The sequence below is a fragment of the Morchella importuna genome (genome assembly GCF_003444635.1).
Source record: "Morchella importuna strain M04M26 chromosome Unknown Morimp01GS039, whole genome shotgun sequence".
NCBI classification, from domain to species: Eukaryota; Fungi; Ascomycota; class Pezizomycetes; order Pezizales; family Morchellaceae; genus Morchella; species Morchella importuna.
Genome location: NW_025763436.1, coordinates 215,545 through 233,208, shown reverse-complemented (window position 1 = coordinate 233,208; position 17,664 = coordinate 215,545). Strand labels below are relative to the sequence as shown.

General features: G+C 47.8%; 4 protein-coding genes across 4 annotated transcripts; 2 read left to right on the top strand and 2 right to left on the bottom strand.

The window, feature by feature from the left end:
• Positions 1-47: 47 nt before the first annotated feature.
• On the top strand, positions 48-1,310 carry LAJ45_09829 (uncharacterized protein; the record flags this gene model as incomplete). The annotated part of the gene is made up of 4 exons (XM_046119368.1): positions 48-275; positions 701-837; positions 1,078-1,115; positions 1,264-1,310. The coding sequence occupies 4 exons, from the start codon at positions 48-50 to the stop codon at positions 1,308-1,310; spliced, it is 450 nt and encodes a 149-aa protein (XP_045967443.1).
• Positions 1,311-1,555: 245 nt separating this feature from the next.
• Positions 1,556-2,803, top strand: LAJ45_09828 (uncharacterized protein; the record flags this gene model as incomplete). Its single annotated transcript, XM_046119367.1, has 2 exons — positions 1,556-1,756; positions 1,853-2,803. 2 exons carry the CDS (start codon positions 1,556-1,558, stop codon positions 2,801-2,803), a joined length of 1,152 nt encoding a protein of 383 aa, XP_045967442.1.
• Positions 2,804-9,069: 6,266 nt separating this feature from the next.
• Positions 9,070-12,478, bottom strand: LAJ45_09827 (uncharacterized protein; the record flags this gene model as incomplete). Its single annotated transcript, XM_046119366.1, has 3 exons — positions 9,070-10,286; positions 10,344-12,239; positions 12,319-12,478. 3 exons carry the CDS (start codon positions 12,476-12,478, stop codon positions 9,070-9,072), a joined length of 3,273 nt encoding a protein of 1,090 aa, XP_045967441.1.
• Positions 12,479-13,587: 1,109 nt separating this feature from the next.
• On the bottom strand, positions 13,588-14,278 carry LAJ45_09826 (uncharacterized protein; the record flags this gene model as incomplete). Its single annotated transcript, XM_046119365.1, has 2 exons — positions 13,588-13,955; positions 14,050-14,278. The coding sequence occupies 2 exons, from the start codon at positions 14,276-14,278 to the stop codon at positions 13,588-13,590; spliced, it is 597 nt and encodes a 198-aa protein (XP_045967440.1).
• Between the last annotated feature and the right edge of the window lie 3,386 nt (positions 14,279-17,664).

Below are 17,664 nucleotides of genomic sequence, written 5' to 3'. Positions count from 1 at the left end.
TTCATATCCCTCCCTTCCCCAAAGCACGAAATTGGGTCTATCTCGTCATGTATGGATGGCCACAGCAGGTTGGGCAAGCCTCAGCAGCAGTATCGCGATTATGTGAAGCCGCAGTTGTGACCAATCTATCAACCCAACCACACTCTTGGGAATTTCTTGAGGTCCATTTATCAGTGGTTGATCGAGCTGCGTTGGCTTGTTGGGATGATGTGTGCCTCTGGGTCGTATGTCCGGTCCGAGGCACTTTCCCTCCTCCTCTTGTCGATTCAGGAGCCGTATGTACCACGGGCCCGCCGCGCCCCTCTCACCCCCTGGGGCTGCGCTGCGCTGAGAATCCCACCTTAACAGTCTGCAAATAATACAGACCCTCCCCATTCATGTTCCACTCTGAATAAACTCTGCCAGTCTGTCTTTCGCATTCGGGCTTCCACTCTTTCGTTCATTGTTCATTCATTTTTTTCCCTGTATTTCAAGAGTCTTGTTGTGTTCTTGCTAACCAGCCCCTATCCCCTTGGTTGTTGGTTGTTGCATCGACATACAGACTACCACGCTCTTTCCGATATCACTACCGTCTCACTCATTCCTTTTCAACTCCCTTCCCGACATATTCTCCCCCATCAGGGCCTTCGAGAACCTCCTCTCAACTAGGCTATTCAGACACAGGACGGCTTTCGCATAGTCATTCCCGTGACCTGTCCAGTCCAGTCCAGTCCTGCTATCTCTCGGCACCCCGTCCTTCGCCCTTGCGCTCTGCCACATCTCCCTCCCTCCACACACCACCTCCCCCACACCCACATACATCCACTACCACAACCCACCCCTGATCCATCAAGTTAGGTTCGCATCTGGCAACCTTCGCTTCCTCAGAGACGTTAGCTCGTTATTTTTCTGAGTGAGGACAGGTACTTCTCTGCATCTACAAAATTACCCATTCTTGCAGAGCATTGTCGGTTGTTCTCGTCTGTTTTTAACGCAGGTCCACGGGATTTTTTTCTTTTCTTTTATTTCTCTCTCTCTCTCTCGAGTAAGGGGTTATCTATCACACGGGTCCTCCTGACGCGCGCTGTATCCCAAAAGGCATTCCTTCTTGCTCCACTACTTTGTTTCTCCCAAAGGTATGGATCCAGTGAATATGCACTGTCCCTCTCCCTCCCTCCCTCCCTCCCTCCCTCCCTCCCTCCCACCACACCCCCCCTCACTCACTCGAATCAATCAATGGCATTGGTAGACAAGCTTGCTTACACAGTAACCCCCCGTCACTAGAAACCTTTAATATCCGATTCTTATCCTCCCAGATTAGTCTTGGTTAGAGAGTCACCCTACTTCTAGCGGTCATCCTGTCACTCTCTAGTCACCCTCGACATTTTTTTCCTTCTTGTCCCTCATTTTTGTCGTTCTTTTGAAATACTTCCGAATCTTTTTTTTCTTTCTTTTTTTTGCAACGACCCTTTTTTAGTCCTTGCTTAGTCCCTCATTACGGAATATTTCGAATTTTCGACGTCCACTCTCTAATACACATAACACACCCCCAACCCCCTTATCATAATCACTCATCATGGCCTGGCACACAACCTGTGATTCCTTCTTCGTCGAGTCGGCTGAACCGGAACGGGATGGAATCTATGCTGCCCGCAAGAAGAGACAGGAGAAGGCCCGTATCGACGCCGAGACTCAGATGGAGATTGCTGATGAGATGTCCCGAATGGTTTCCGAGGAGTACCAGGAAGATATTTTAGACCACATGGAGGTCATGGAGGTCAGTGGTTTCCCGTTTCCCGATATCGGGATGTGTTCTTCCTGGCCTTGGGCCAACACCCCCCTAACTTAAACTTATCTCCCGTGTTTTATACAGTCCGAAACCTTGCCAGATGTTGCTAGCATCGACATTCAGACCGAGATCCAATGGTTTATGCGACCTTACCTTTTAGACTTTCTCATTGAAGCTCACACAGCGTTCCAACTGTTACCGGATACACTATTCCTTACCGTCAACCTCTTGGACAGGTACTGCTCGAAGCGAGTTGTTTACAAGCGCCATTACCAATTGGTTGGATGTGCAGCGATGCTCATTGCTGCTAAGTATGGTGACAAGAAGGACAGGGTACCGACTATCAGGGAATTGAAGGCGATGTGCTGCAACCTTTACGACGAAGACATGTTCATCCAGATGGAGTGGCACGTTCTTCAAACGTTGGACTGGGTTGTTGGGCACCCGACTGTGGATAGTTTTCTGCAAATGGTTCTGCAGGAGGTCAACTACGATCCCGAGGTGGAATGCATGGCCAGGTATCTTTCGGAAATAGCGCTTTTCCACAAGGACTTTGTTAGCACCCGACCATCCGTCATGGCAAGGTCTTCGCTGGCTCTTGCGCGCCACATTCTTGGCCGGGCTATGCCTCGTCACTCGGATTGGGCTGGAAAATATGATACCACAGTTGTTGTCCTCTTGTCTCAACAACTTCACCGACCTTCCCAGATCCTCATCCGAAAGTACTCTAGCCCGGAATATGCATGCGTATCAACTATCCTGGAAGACTTCATGGCCCGTCGGGCCGCTGTTGATAGGAACACGCGTGGACCTCCTACGCCACCATCCGAGGAGGTTTACGAGGCGACCAAGGCTGCTATCGAAGAAAGGAAGCATGATCAAAACTCAAACTGCATGACCCCTCAACCCAAAAACCAGTCATCTTTAGGATACATCACTCCTCCTGTGTCACCTAATGGTGGATATTATGTCGACGAAGACCTTGTGCTGCCAAGTCAGATGGACGTAACGCCTTCGATCCCCCAATACCATTAGTGAAACTTGTTCTTTTTTGACGGTTGTCTTTTTGATGTTTGAGCTTTCATATTAAACTGTTATCAACTTGCGTTTTTTTTAAAAAAATTATTCTTCGTTCATACAACCTCGTACAACCCTATCCCTCTCACTCTCTCATCTCTCAAATCAGCGTCGTTATCAAAAAAACGCACTTTCCAAGTTTCCGAAATTGCAAAAGTTCTCATCATTCGGCATAAATTGAAAAATAATTAAGGATATGGCAAATTAGGGGGAAGGGGTGGAGGGAAAGGGAAGGCACTGGGCCGGTTTATTTTGTCCATTTTTTTTTTAAATCTTCGCTTTTTGGGCTTTATAAGTCATTTCCTTTGTCGTTTTTGACGCATTCTGCTATTGTTGTTGGTTTATTTTCTTCGCATCTGCAGCTGTGTTGTATGGGCATTTGCATATTCAGTGTTGTTCTTTTTTTATAACTTATCTATCATTTGAGCGTATATTTCATTTTCATTTTCTTCCCTTTTTTTTCTTTTCACTTTTCTTTCTTCCTGTTTCGTTTCCCTCCTCAAATTTCCTTACATTTATATACTAAATAGTTTGGCGGATAGTGACGCATCTTTGGATGTCCTTCGGGATTTGAAATAGCTTTGGGAGAGAAAAAAGGAGTTGGAAAATGGGAAATCGGGGAGTCGACGGTTTGGTGGTTTTAAAGGGGCAGAAAGGGAGCGGGGGACATACGGTTGGGAGATTGTTATTGGCGTGCGCGCGAGTGGAGGGAGAATAATGGAGGGGAAAAAACATTATTGAGCAGAAATTTCTGAAGAAAACCAAAGATTGCAAGACGTTTTTTTTTTATTACTGCCTATGGGCCAGGAACGAAATTGAATCTTTCCTCTTTTTTATTTTTGCTCTTTCTCGATTCTTATTCTTCTTCTCCTGCTGCTTCCTTCTTTCTGCTGCTCATTTTGATGCTTCTTTAATCCTCACCATCTCATCGTTTCCCTTTTTTACTTTTTTTACTTTTTCTCAAACTTTTTTTTGCGATATTGTAATTCTCTCGGGGACCCGGCAATAACGGTCGTCGTCCCCAATAAGTAGGCCTGCATCTAGAGGTCTCTTTTACTTCTAATACCCCCCTATACCTCTACCTATCTAACTCACTATATCATCATCCTCTATCTACTTACCCACATCTACCTTATCTCACATCACACCATCTACCCCATCTAAAGGAAGGAAACCCCCCCCCCCCCCCTCTTTCCCCCTCGCTTCTTCATCTGTATATCTAAATAGCACGATCTGACGAGGAAATCACCCCCCCAATCTATTTCTCTAGCTAGGGGTGGGGAGCATCTTCGTTGAATCTTATGTTTCTTATGCGGCTATTATTCATTATTTTTTCTTCTAACCAAAAAACTCTAAACTAAACCTAAAAAAAATTCTATTATTTTCTGAGAGGTCGAGTTGGAGTGGGTGGAGTAGGGGAAATTTGGCTGGCTCATTTTTCCCCCGCCTCATCGCCATGATGACTTCTCAGATTATTCTTTTCTCTATCTTGCTCTCTATCTCTCATGAACTGAATTGAACTGAACTGGATCTGTTTGTTTTATTGTGTTTTATTGTTTTTGTTTTTTTTCGTCCGAGATGATGCATTGGGAAGGCCTGGCCAGATGTGGATAGGGTGATTGTCTGGTGATGGAAGGGAAGGAAAGGGAAGGGGAAGCTGCATGAGGGAGGAGTAGGGGAGAAAAAAGATGGAGAGGGTTTGTAAACTGTACATATAATTTCTGTTGTGGCTGGGGAATGTAACTACATACTACAATACCACCATTATCACTAGTAACTGATATACATGCTCTCAAACGTTAATGTCCTAGAGTAGTTGCTTTGTGGTACAAGAGACCAACCAGGAGAAAGACAGCAACAACAATGACTATCTACTTCTTTCCATGCGCTGCACTGTGAGGGACAACTGCGTTGAATACTGAGTTGGATGAATCTCGATTAAATGTAAGGCGGTTGCCCTCTTCTACCCTACAGACAGTACATACGCCTCACGACCGGACGGGCTGGCGCACAAACTGGAGCTGTATGGATAAACAATTAACGGCCACAATGGAAGGTCGGGAGAAGCGTGGAATGTTGCTGCCTACTGGTGGGTGGGAATGTGCAGCGCAGACGCAGACGCAGTTGTGGTTGAGCTTCATATCATCTTCTCATGTACATTATTATCATTGTAGCATGCCAGGCCAGGCATGAGGCGGGATCGATGGAGATTTCTTTGTAAAGTAAACATTTTATAGTTGAGTTTTTGTTTATTGCTTTTTCACTGCTTTCCAAGACCCAGATACCGGGCTCTGACTGGCTGGGAGTGTTTGCTTTTTTGTTCGTATTCATTTCGTTTTTTTCTTTCGTTTTTCGTTTTTTTCGTTATTTTTTTTTTGTTTCGCAGCGCACATATATGGTTATCAGCTGATTGTGACACCGACACTGGATGATATCGAAACATATAGTTAGCCCTAAAGAATTTTATATGTTTTTTTTTAAATAGTTGCTAACTGCCATGTACTGCTAGTACTACTACGTGTATATGTTTGCACCATATCTATAAATGTTTCACCGATATGACCGGCTCAATATCAGAAACAGCAGATTGGTATATATAGGTTATGTGGTACAATAGTACAATTGCGGCGCATAGTGACATGGAAACATTGCACTTGAAAATATGCATGTACCGCTGGAAGATTAACAGCCTCCAGCGAACCCATTTGGAGGAAACAGATCCCATACTGCGGTGTTACGAGTGGACGTTGTAGATATATGAACCACTGCCATCAACATAATCTCGTGGACATTGACGAGAAAAGGACACTAACTAGTCAGCGTCAGCTAGACAGGGAGCCGTTTGTGAACCTGAAACCTACCTGTCTGTAGTGCATATAGTAGTTGTTGGCCTTGGATAAGTGGATAAGGGTGGGTTGAGGTCAAGGAATGCGCGCCGCTAGATCTTGCTGGCCCTGGTGCGCACCACGGTGAGATCTGGACCAATTATTGGAGTCGGATCCTCAATGTACGTGGGATTCATCTTTTCCCGAATACCCAGAATCATGATCACGGTTTTGTTCCTCATATTTTGGGATCTTCGTCCAGGGGGGGTATGCATACATGTACATACATCGAGAAATGCGCTGTAAGTACATACGTCGCCCCACCATTGGGACCCCGAGGGCAGCGACCACTTCACTGTACGTACTGCTTCTTTCCTTCGGAAAATATCGATCTCCATTCATCCATTTTCCTACTCTGCGCTCCCCTGTGACATACCATACAATTCCGAAACAAAGCGTTCAGACGCAGTCCGACAATGTTAGATTAAACGTCACGTCCGCCCCACAATAGGGGATTGCATATATATAGATTGCCTAGGGAATCGTATGCACACAGAACCCCTCCAACGCCGAAGAGGTGGAAAATAAACCTCCCGTGGTTACTATGGGCTGCAGCTGGTGAGCGTAATACATGAACGTCCTGTTTCGTTAGTTATGCCTGTCAATATATGCACCGTCCCGGGCCTCGCTTTTGGATAGACGCCGGCGGGGTTCTTTGGAATTATTCATGCTGAGGATCGTTCCAGCGGAGAGGACAAGACAGGACGTTCACGGCCGTAGATCGATCTGGTCCGTGTTTCACTCATGCTCGCCCACGAGGGTTTGATCCGAGATATGAAGGGAATTTAGGGCTAGCAAACAAACAAAATCTTGGTCTTCCAAGTAGAACAACCACTCGCACACAGGGGTTCGATCTGCTCAAGGGCTACTCTACCGGAAAATCTGTTACCGCCCACCTTACCCGCTACCCCCTACTCTAAATATCCGTTGCTGAAAATAATACTAAAGGGGGGCATTTGAATTTTGCTCCAATCTCCGGCCGAGTGGTTATATAATGCGGGTTGCATATCATATGTGGAATTTCTGAATTGGGAACGCCGACCAGCCAGGGGGGTTAATAATCATCCACAGAAGCCACACTTGCAGAAGGCTTGGCGAAATTGAAAGTGATCTTTTGCTTGGTTACTTCTTGGATTTAGTTGAATGATGTTTGTCTCTAGTATGTGAGTTGAGTGAATGGGACCGGGGTGTCGAGGATGAAGGTCGAGGATGAAGTCGATCATGAGAAATCACTCGGACCCGGCTGATCCATTCCCAGCGTGCCCCTATGAATGAGCGTATATTTAACGAAGCGCCCTACGCGCTGGCCGGATGCAGTAATTATATATTGCTGGTTAACGTTCTTGGGTAGGATGTTCTCTCTTGCCCCGCCATCTAGTCATATGTGGCTGATTAAGTTAACAGATGACATGATGTTTCAAAAGGTTCCTTACGGTCGGGGCCGGCTTACGTAGAAGTAACAGTAGCCTTTTCCATCTCCTAAAATTAATATCATTAACACTTAAAATCATCGTTTATCTTTAACGAGGATCCTTTACTTCCCATGGCATGTAACGATATCTAAAGCATTCTATATATAGTACTCCACCATAACTTATGACCAAAAACTCATAATAATCCCACTTCTTTAGTGGATTCTACTAAAGCGGGGTGCTTCTAACAAACTGACTAATCTTTATGCTGAACACTCCTATGGGCAGAACGCCCATCCGGCATGACACCCTGTAAATAGCTATCGATTGAGTCTTGCACTCTAACAGAGGGCTCAAGTATATCTAAGAACAAGCTTCTTTCTTGTTAATCTGGGGTGAGATAATAAACGAATTAAGAGCAACAAAGTCTGGGTGAGATTTGCTTCATGAATGATCACTCGGGGTGGTAATAATTTAGAATAGACGGAGTAGTAACTCGCCCTATCGTCAATTATATAAGGTAATTCTCACCCGGCTTTCTAGAGAACCGGGCATGTACGAAGGGATACTTGTAAACACGAAACTTCAAGAAAGGTCACTTCAAAAGCTGAAGTTGAAAAAAAGGGGGGGTTGAGGGGCGCGACAAAAGGAATTACCTGAGCGGGAATCGAACCCGGGCCTCGCTGTCGTCATGTTTCTTTCCGAGGGCATGCACCAGCATGCCAAACTGCCACTGTGCTACAGAACCTGAAAGAACAGTGTGCTAGAGGGGATTATAAAGATAGCTTTTACTCTAGGTACAAGATCTTGGCACACTGCCAAGCCCAAGTATCTACTAATCCACGGCCTTTTTTCAGACTTCATTTTTTTGCTGGTTAGCTGCGTTCCCCTGCGCGATCATGATATCCCAAAGTTTGTATCACCGGGTTGGTCAATCCGGCAACTATGAAAGGGTATCCCCCGAGTTGTCAACCCTACAGCAACATCAGAAGCGGTTCTCCAAGATAGATGTACGGTCTGGGATTGCGCATTGGGCCATGTTAATTCTCCGGGCGGCGTGAATTGAACCGTTCCGGAAGGAGGGATTAGGCTAGTATGTTCCCTTCGGTCCTGGGAATACGAAAAATGGTCGTATCGGGAAGCAGCAGTTACATGTAGTTACCGCGCTGGGTTTTATCTGTAGTAGAAAGAAATAAACATACCCTAATATGATATAACAAAACAATTTCCCGGGAATAGCCATATTGGTTGTAGCAGAATGCTGGATCACTGCCAATGTCGGCACTACACTGGCAGCAGAAGTTTGGCAGAGGGGTAATGAGCAACTCTCCACTAGCCGAGTACTAATAAAAGATCAATACCTTGATTGAATGAAACGGAAGAGACGCCTAGATACTTCGGTGATTGTTCGCACTCTTTGTCTTATATAGGTGGGATAGCTGTGTGGAGCGGGATAGGTGGTTTGTGACCCGGGGGATGATATGTAGCTTGATGTGTATGCTAGTTTTTTTTGTTTAATTCATGTGTGTATGCTAGTGATAAATCTGGCTGTCCTAGTACTATCAGCCACCACGATCTAATTGTGATATAATTTCTTTGTGGGCCTTGCTAGAATCAATGTCTGGTTGTCAACAACTCACAAGATTATTCGTTTGGGGTACTGCGAATATGCTTTCTTACACCACAAGCCTATTTCTCTATGCACGCCCCAATTAAGTGCAAATAGAAACGCCAGACCAGCTAAACCAGTAACCACATGTACATGTAGATACAGATATCGATATCATCAAATATGCACATAAAAAATTCCATGCCATCATTTTACCGTCCCATTTACAGTTGAAGCCCAATTGATATAAACATACACAGCCAAAGTCCTGCTCTCAACCCATTTACGCCAGTAAAAACAAAACGATACAACAGAATATCAGTCCTTCTTCGCGGAAGCTCTATTCGCCCACCCATTCATACTCCTTCTGATCCCCAGAGTCCTCTTCTTTGGCGGGCCCTCTGCCGCCGCCGCCGCCGCCGCCGCTAACTTCTCCGCAGTGGTCAGCTTCCCCACCAGTCTCTGCTCAGTCGTCGGCCTTGATGAAAGTGCAGATGTGAACCCAGTGGAAGACGAAGGCCCAGATGCACGAGCGGCGGCGTTAGCAGCTTCAGCAGCTACCTCTTCCTCAATACTTTTACAAAACTCTTCAAACACAGGACTACTAGGGATTTCCAGATCAGGGCTCATTTTTCTCTTTCTATCGACTGATCTGGCCGGAGAACTACTCAACAGCACCACTTCGTTCTTCGGTGGCCGAACAGGAAACCTGGGCTGCGGAAGTACCTCTATCTGTTCCCTTAGGCTCAACTTCAATCCTGCCTTGCGACTCTGTCTCATCACCTCTGACGCCGTCACCTCTTTCTCTTTTGGTGGTGGCGGCTTGGGGGCAAAATAAGACATGAGGCTTCCCTGACCTGTAGCACGCTTATTTGTCTTTGTCCCCGCAGTAGTCTTCTTCTCGATAGTAGTCTTCTTCTCAACAGCGAGTTTAGCTGACAAAGCTGCTCTCTTCTCCACAGCAGCAGTAGAGGTGGCCAGCATGGCATCTTGGCGTGCCCTCTTCTCCACACGCTCCTTATCAGCTTCACATGTAAGGCGGTTCTGTTTCAGCGCCTCCATATGCGAGCCAGCACTCTTGAAACCTGCAGCTGGCCTTTCAGCTGTAGTCGTCCTTGCAGCGAGTCTCTCGGCTGTAGTCATTTTTTCCTTGAGGCGCTGCTCGGTAGTCATGAACCCGGTGAAGTTCCCTCCACCACGATTCAATCCCACTGCTGCTGCTTGCCCGCCAAGGTCGTAGACGGCCTCCGCTACGTCTTCTGCTCTACGCCGTTTGCGGCTTCGCCAGTCGCCCTCTGCATCTTCGGCCGCTTCTTCACGCTCTTCCCATTCTTCTTTTTCGGGGATTTGATCGTCGAGCAGTGATTGGAGACCCACTGTTTCTACTAATGTGTTGATAGCGGACTCGCTTGGGCAAGTGCGGCCGAGAATTTGGAGAATACTCTGAACCGATGAGAAGCGTAGAGGGGGTGCACGCTTGTCTAGAAGTTTTACAAGAGATTGTGGCGTAAGAAAGGGGCATGGAGTTGTTTTTTCTTCAACGGTTTCACATCAGTACACCACGAGTGATAATTCATGATCGAAGAGTTTACCTTTTGAGGAGCTGCGCCTAGGACACGACATGTACAGTAGACCCTGCGCACGTGTCATAGCAACATAGAGGAGTCGCCGCTCTTCATCAGTATCATCCGCTCTCGAATGGGGGATCGAGCCCTCATAGACTGCCGGGATGAACACAACGGGCCACTCGAGCCCCTTTGCAGCGTGGATGGTCGATATCGTGACCTGACCCAAAGCTTTCTTCTCCTGATCCTCCGGTACCTCACTCAGCGCCGTATTCGACAGAAAACGTTCCAGCACGGCTTGCAGACCTGTCGCAACAGCATCACTCTGTGGAACGCCATCAAGGAGTGGTAGTGCGTCTTCGTCTTCGTCGCCTACCACCATGTCTCGCGCCTGTGTTAGCAGCTCCGTAATGTTTGACCAGCGCCCCTCCCAGTCTTCAGGGTAATGCCTAATGAGGTGCTCCTCGTAAGACAGCTTGCGGAGGAGATGCTCGATGATATCAACAAGCGTCTTCTCGTCGCCTGGTACCTGCTCCTGGCCCAGAAGCCGCTGAGTAGACAGTATCAAACCGACAAAGTCGCCCAGACCATTGTCAGCGACCTTGCTAATCTTGAGATCCCGCCAGCCACCGCTGACACCGGACCTGATGATGTCCCAGAGGGTTTTTCCCTTCTTGTCGGCCTCGTCAAGAAGCGCCTTAATTGTTACATCCCCCACTTTGCGTGATGGGACATTTACAATACGTGCTACAGCGTCATTGTTCAGCGGGTTATGTATAACCCGCAGGTAGTCCAATAATGTCTTGATCTCTACGCGGTCATAGAACTTGAGTCCTCCTACCATCTTATACGCCATTCCCGCCCTCACAAGGGACGTTTCAATCAACCTAGTCAGACTCGCGCTCCTCACCAGCACCGCCACATCTCCCAACCCCACCGCCTCACCAGAGAGTATACGAATACGAGCAATCTCACTAGCGATCCAGGCCGCTTCTTTCTCCGCATTAGGGAGCTCACGAAGCACTGGCCGCGTCCCGACCGCATGTGTAGGTGTGAGCGGTTTCTGTGGCCGCGAATCATCCTGCTGTATTACCTCTAGCGCAGCTAAGAGGATCGACGCAGAGCTTCGGTAGTTCTCCTCCAGATGTACAACGAGTGTGTCTGGGTAAACACGCAACATGCGGGTGAGGTTGCGGATCTCGGCGGCCCGGAATCCGTAGATAGATTGATCCGGGTCGCCGACAATAGTAATGCAGTTCTTCTTAGAAGCTAGCAGGCGCATGAGTTCGAACTGCACCAGGTTTGTGTCTTGGAACTCGTCGATCAGGACTGCCTCGACGTTGCCTACACATTCTGGATGCTCCTTTAATAGCTCCAGACACTTGAGCAGTAGGTCGTCGTAGTCTAGCAGGTTCGATGCCTCAAGCCCTGATGCATAGTCTTTGAATATTCCTACAAACTCCTCCGTTGATATGCCCTTCTCCTTCTGCTGTGTACTCTGCTGTGTCAACTGTGTCCCCACAACCTTCGCCCGCGCATTCGCAGCAGGAACACTATTCCGTGCTTTGAAATGGCTTATTCTGCTCCTTACCGCCTTCGCATCCGTGATAGGCAGTTCTTTCTTTTTGAGTATCCTTTTTACGATGCCAATGCTATCACCATTATCCGCGATTCCCCAGCCGCTACGTAGCCCCAATAAATGTCCATATCGGACTAGATAGCGCCGCGCAATGCTGTGGAAGGTACCGAGAACAAGCTTGGCCTCAACACCATTGCCAACCAGCTTTGAAATACGCTCCTTCATCTCGCGGGCAGCCTTCACAGTAAATGTTGCCACAATTACATTCTGCGGGGCAAGGCCCTGCGCGGGAGAGAGCAGGTAAGCGACACGGGATGTCAGCGTGCGGGTTTTTCCAGATCCAGCTATATATACAAAAAGAATCTCATTAGCCATCTATATATAGCAGTCCAATAATGGTAAAGAGTATATGGGATATCAGACGAGGAGCGAGTATCTGGACCACTGGCGCGGGATTGGTGACAGCGATTGATTGCGCGATATTCAGGCCCGCCAGTATGGGGTCTTGCTCCTTCTCGGGCTCTTGTACAAAGTATTTAGAGGCCATGTTTCGGGCCTTCAATATGCGATTGTGCTGCTTCATGGTGAGTGATGTGTGGTGAAGGTCGCGAGGTTTGTCGAGGAGACGCGTCGGCCTTGGCTAGGAAGCTCATATCACGTGTCTGCTATAAAAACACCCTGCACAATTCACAACGGTAGACTAGGGCCTAGGGTTATGATGAACCAAATCTTGATGACTAGAATCAAAGGATTCGATGGGATTCAAGAAGAACAGTGCTATTTAGAGTACGGATTCGAACAGGACACATACATATATCTAGCTAACATAAATAGTATCAAAGACACATTTATAGAACGGGGCGCAGCAGTCACATCTGTCTTGACAACCGTGTACCGTAGGTCCACAACGAACGGTAACGAGCTAGACTATCAAACTCTGGGGAACCTCAAAAAAAATACTCGGGCTCTATGACGTCTGCAGGAGATCTATCGGCATAATCTGATTGACACCTTAGCCACAGGTGCAAGCGATAGGTGTTTCTGCTATTTGCCTGCGCATCAATCATTACCGGTAAACTCAATCATTACCATCACGACAACCAGCCATATTACTTGAAGTACTAGCCTCTCAAGTCCCTAGGCCTATTACACGGACCCAATCGGATGGATGTTAAGCATAATAGCCTATTGGCCACTGCACGAACAATGAGAAACCGCATTTAAGCTTATTAAGAAGTAATATCAGAAACCCAATGTATGTACTCATGCATTAAATGGTCGGAATTCTTAGTTTGCAACGATATTCGACCATTTAATGAACGCCCTAGCATACCGATATATCCTAGTGGAGCTCGGAATTCCAGGTGGGTAAAGGTAATTAATAGTGGCTAGGCTCTAGATCTATGATACAGTTCAACCACGTCTTTTTGCTGGCGGTATTTCCACCAAGCACCTGTGCTAATCTAAACACCTGCGAAACATACGTACATACCGTGAAAATTACAGAAAATAAACATGAAGCAATAAAAAGAAAGAAAAAAGAAATACCGTCCAACGCCATTAATTTCAAAAACCCCGCTGTTACCGGAGGAAAACTTCAACATTCCGAACAGCGCAACTACCTCTCACAATGCTTGTCCGGGACGATGGGAAGGCCCCCTCCCCATATTGAACCAGCAAGGAAGAATTTTCCTACCTCATGGCACACTCCAAGCAGGAGCGCCCCTCGTCCCTCGCAATCGAGCACCCACCGTCACAAACTCTCCTCCCACACCCAACGCACCTTCCCTCATCGTCCGCACAATCACCCATGGGCCTATCACAATCCTCACAACTCGTCACCGCAGGAGCCTGCAAAAACTTGAACCCGCCCGAACCCCTCTGTGGCTGCAGCGCCGCGAACGCGTTACGTGGTTTCTGGCCGGTGTGGGTCTGTGTCTTTGGTGGTGGGGGAGCGAATTGCTGGATGGACTGGACAGATTGGGCCTGTAGCGGTGCGGGGTGAGGAGGATGTGAGGATTGTGCGGACTGCGCGGAAAAGAGCTTTTGAAGCGTGTATTCTGGACCCCGTCGTTCGAGTCAGTCAGTTCAATAAGCTCGTTCACAGGTTCCAGTGGTGGTCTGGTGACTCTTGAGTACTCATGGACAACTGACGATAAACCTCCTCCTCCTTCGGCTTATTCCTCCACCGCTTCATCGTACGCCCGTTCCCTTGAAACTCATGCATCTGATTTTGAATCATGCCTCCCGGTCCCATACCCCCAGATCCAGGCCCAAGGTCGTCGCCATAATCGCGCTTCCGCTTCGAATTCCCAGCAGGAATTGCGAGGCCGCTCTGCGTCTGCATTTGCGTAATCGCTGTGGCAAAGAGTGACGACGCCATATGAGGGGGTGATTTCGGAGATATCTCTATCACACGACAAAGAAAAATTTCCGGTGGGAAATTTGGAATTTTAAATTGATGGTCAATGATAATGATCGTGTAAAGTAGGTATCTGTCACGACGGCGGCGACGACGCGTTGAGGTCTGAAGAGCACAATCTAATCTAACCCATTGCAACTACGCTGCTGCATCCCCTTTCACGCGCCATGTGTGGTGGCTGAGTGGCAGGCGGTGGCGCGAGAAGAGCGAGACCTCCCTGGCTGGGCCGGCTGCCCTACAAAGCAGACCAGTGGTTGGTCGGTGTTCCTAAAATAGGCGGGTCACGGACGGCTCCTAGATCTGCTCTAACACGCACCTTATTGCAAAACGCGTAAGCCCTAGCAGGCACACATCCATGTACAAACGATCATGACTGGAGAAGCTCGCTTGCTCGTTCTGGATTCTCCAAACGAGAGACAAAGGACAAGACTCGAGCAAGAAAGAAAAAAAAGAGCAGATCTGTGCCCATTAGAGACTTTAGGGTATGTATCATATGCTAACTCTATCATAGCTACACAAAGCTACACAAAGCTACACAAATAACCTCTGATTCTTCACCTCGCTCCCGCAAAAGCCAAGCCCAACTCAAAACCCTAACCTTCACCTACGTGTCCGAAGATTCTTGATCATGATCGACCATTACGCGTTTTCCCGGGGTGGTTGAGATTGGCATCATGTACAGAGGCATACCTTCTCCATGGGGTAATTGTCTTGCGCTTGCGCCAAGTTGTTGTTTGATAATCGAGCTCTGGAGGTTATCAGTTCTCTCGAACTCTTTTTTCCGATCTGTCTGTTTCTGATTCTGTTTCTTGATAGATGTGTGCCCTGGTTGTGGGATCCAGAATTTCGAAAATCCCAAGTGATGACTGATAGATTACGATTGCATCCAAAGCGGGGATGGGATGGGGACATCCACATCCATCGATATTGACGCAGGTCACCTTAGATTGGTCAGTTCATCATCTTGGATTAGGGCTTCCGTTCCGAGCTGTCGCTGTCACTTATGCAGCTCACTTATGCAGCCACGGGGTAATTCTGTCCGGTGGGTGGAGTATGTAAGTTACACATGGTGGAGCAGGCTGAGAAATGTGCCTACATAACAGACAGTTTCCAGTCGTGAAAAAACCCTAGCGGAGACAGCAGTCGACAACCGAATTGACAACGGAGGCGACTCCAGACTGTGTCATTGGTCAGATCGCATTATTAGACTGTCTAAGCAGTACTTTAACTTCTAGGGCGGGAGGCGTCTGTATGGATGATGGTGTGTCCTACAAAACCTAACCCAAACTACCTAGGGTCTTGCTACTCTAGCTCAGAGCCTCAGTTAACGGGGTGGATTCCTGAATCCCATACGATCGGGACAGTCAGTATTACGTCTCACCTGCTACCTAGGTACTACAGACGTACATACGCAAAATCAAAATCAAAATCAAGACTCACAGAAGTAGCGGTACAAGTCGCCACAGGTGGTAGGTACGCAAGAAACTTGCGAAGTCGAATCTAAAGGCGGGGGGCACTCCGTCAAGATAAACAACCAAGGTCGTGGCTTAGGCTCCCCCCGAAGGAAGCAGCTGGCGAAGAAGATCTATTGTCACCTGGCCAGGCCGACGTCGTTGATATCACAAACCTAAGCTGGACTTTTAAAGCATGAAGCCCACGGGCCTCCGAGCAGCAGCATCAGCAGCATCACACTGCGTTATGTGCATAGATACCTTACGAGTCAGTCACAGAGTTGACAATCACAGCTTGGTTAGTAAGTACTTACACAGCTGCTGCAGAAGGGACGCGTGGATGCTGTAACCGGCAGCCAGCAACCACGTATTTTAAACGTGTCGGGAAATCATCAAACGCGCGGGCCAATGATTGTCGATCTTGGCAGAATAGGCGAGAAAGAGAATGGCTTACTAACAGGTGGAAAAGGGACTTGGAAGTCTTGATTACCCCTGCCGCGCGTCTTGGGTGGGTTGCGTATGCAGCAGCTCAAAACAGAAGAAAGATAGGGTTCGATGGATTTGACCACAGGAATTTTTCGCTTGGGGGGGGGGGGGCACCGGTGTAGGTACAACCGTAGAAGTAAGGTGTAGATGACACTGATACCAAGAAAAAATGCTAGGGTTTGCGTCTTGGGCTGCGTGTACTGCCTCTGCCTGTGGTGGCACTGCACTGTTTTTGGGAGGAGAGGGAAAGAGTAAGAAGTCTGCCTCTTTCTTGTATCTTCTGCTCTCAAGGCTGCCCGATAGAACGGTTTTATCCCAGTAGTAGTTCGCATCGCCGCAATTCTCAATCACAAAAAGCCTCTCCCACCCATACTCCGCCCGTCACTCATAATATACGCTTTTTTTTTTTCGTTTCTCCATTCTCTGAACCAGGCTATTCCTCGAAAGTTCGCTTCCGTCTTTTTTTGGACAACCTGTCGGACGGTTTCATCTAGATCTACTGGGGTTATTTTTTGCCCTTTTCTCTTTCCGCGGTTGTCACTTCTCACACACCTGCTACTCTCACCACTTACATGTGTAATCTATTATTCGTATTCACTTGAAGGAAGGGGGGTCCACAGTTACTCACGTCCCCAGCGCTTTCGTTACATCCCCTCAAGTATTTTCATCCTCTGTTATAAAGCCACCCTCTCTCTCTACACTTTCCCAAGCCCCAATTTTTCCCGGGCTCTTACAAAGTAAGTAGAAGAGTAGCCGTTGAGCCGTCGTCTTGAGGGTTTGTTTCGTGCGCGTTCGGCTAGGCAGAATAGGTTGTTAAGTAGGTCAGGTCAGGGTTGTAAGGAAAAGAAGGTCGAGCTGCGTAAGCCTCTCTCGCGCTACTCTAGAAACCCTTCATCCCCCCCAGCCCAAGCCCCCCAAAAAAGAACGTCGACTCCCCCATCCATCATCCTTTCCTGTCGGCGCGAAACCTACAAACCCTACCACCTACATACCCTTCATTACACACCCACGGGCCATCTATCGAAAGGGAAATCCCCACCCACCATTACCACCACCTCCGCCTACCTCCACTGCCATAATCTGGGCCCCCATACCATACCAGTCCCATACCATTCACTCTACCACCATCCCACAACCCTCAACCCTCGACGACATCTACATACTTACTCACTCCTCCTCCAGAATACTTTCGTCGTCGTCTATCACTCGATTCATCTATCCAACATCTTAGATACCGATATTCCTCGGTTGTTGGTTTTTTGGTTTGGTTTCGTGTGTGTGTGTGTAGAGAGTAGACTATTGAGTGCAGTGCAGTTGCTTCTTTGGAATACTCCACTCCAACACCCTCCACTCGATCACTTACCCACTCCTGTTGTGGTTCTGCCTGCTCCTCTTCGGGTCCTGCAACAC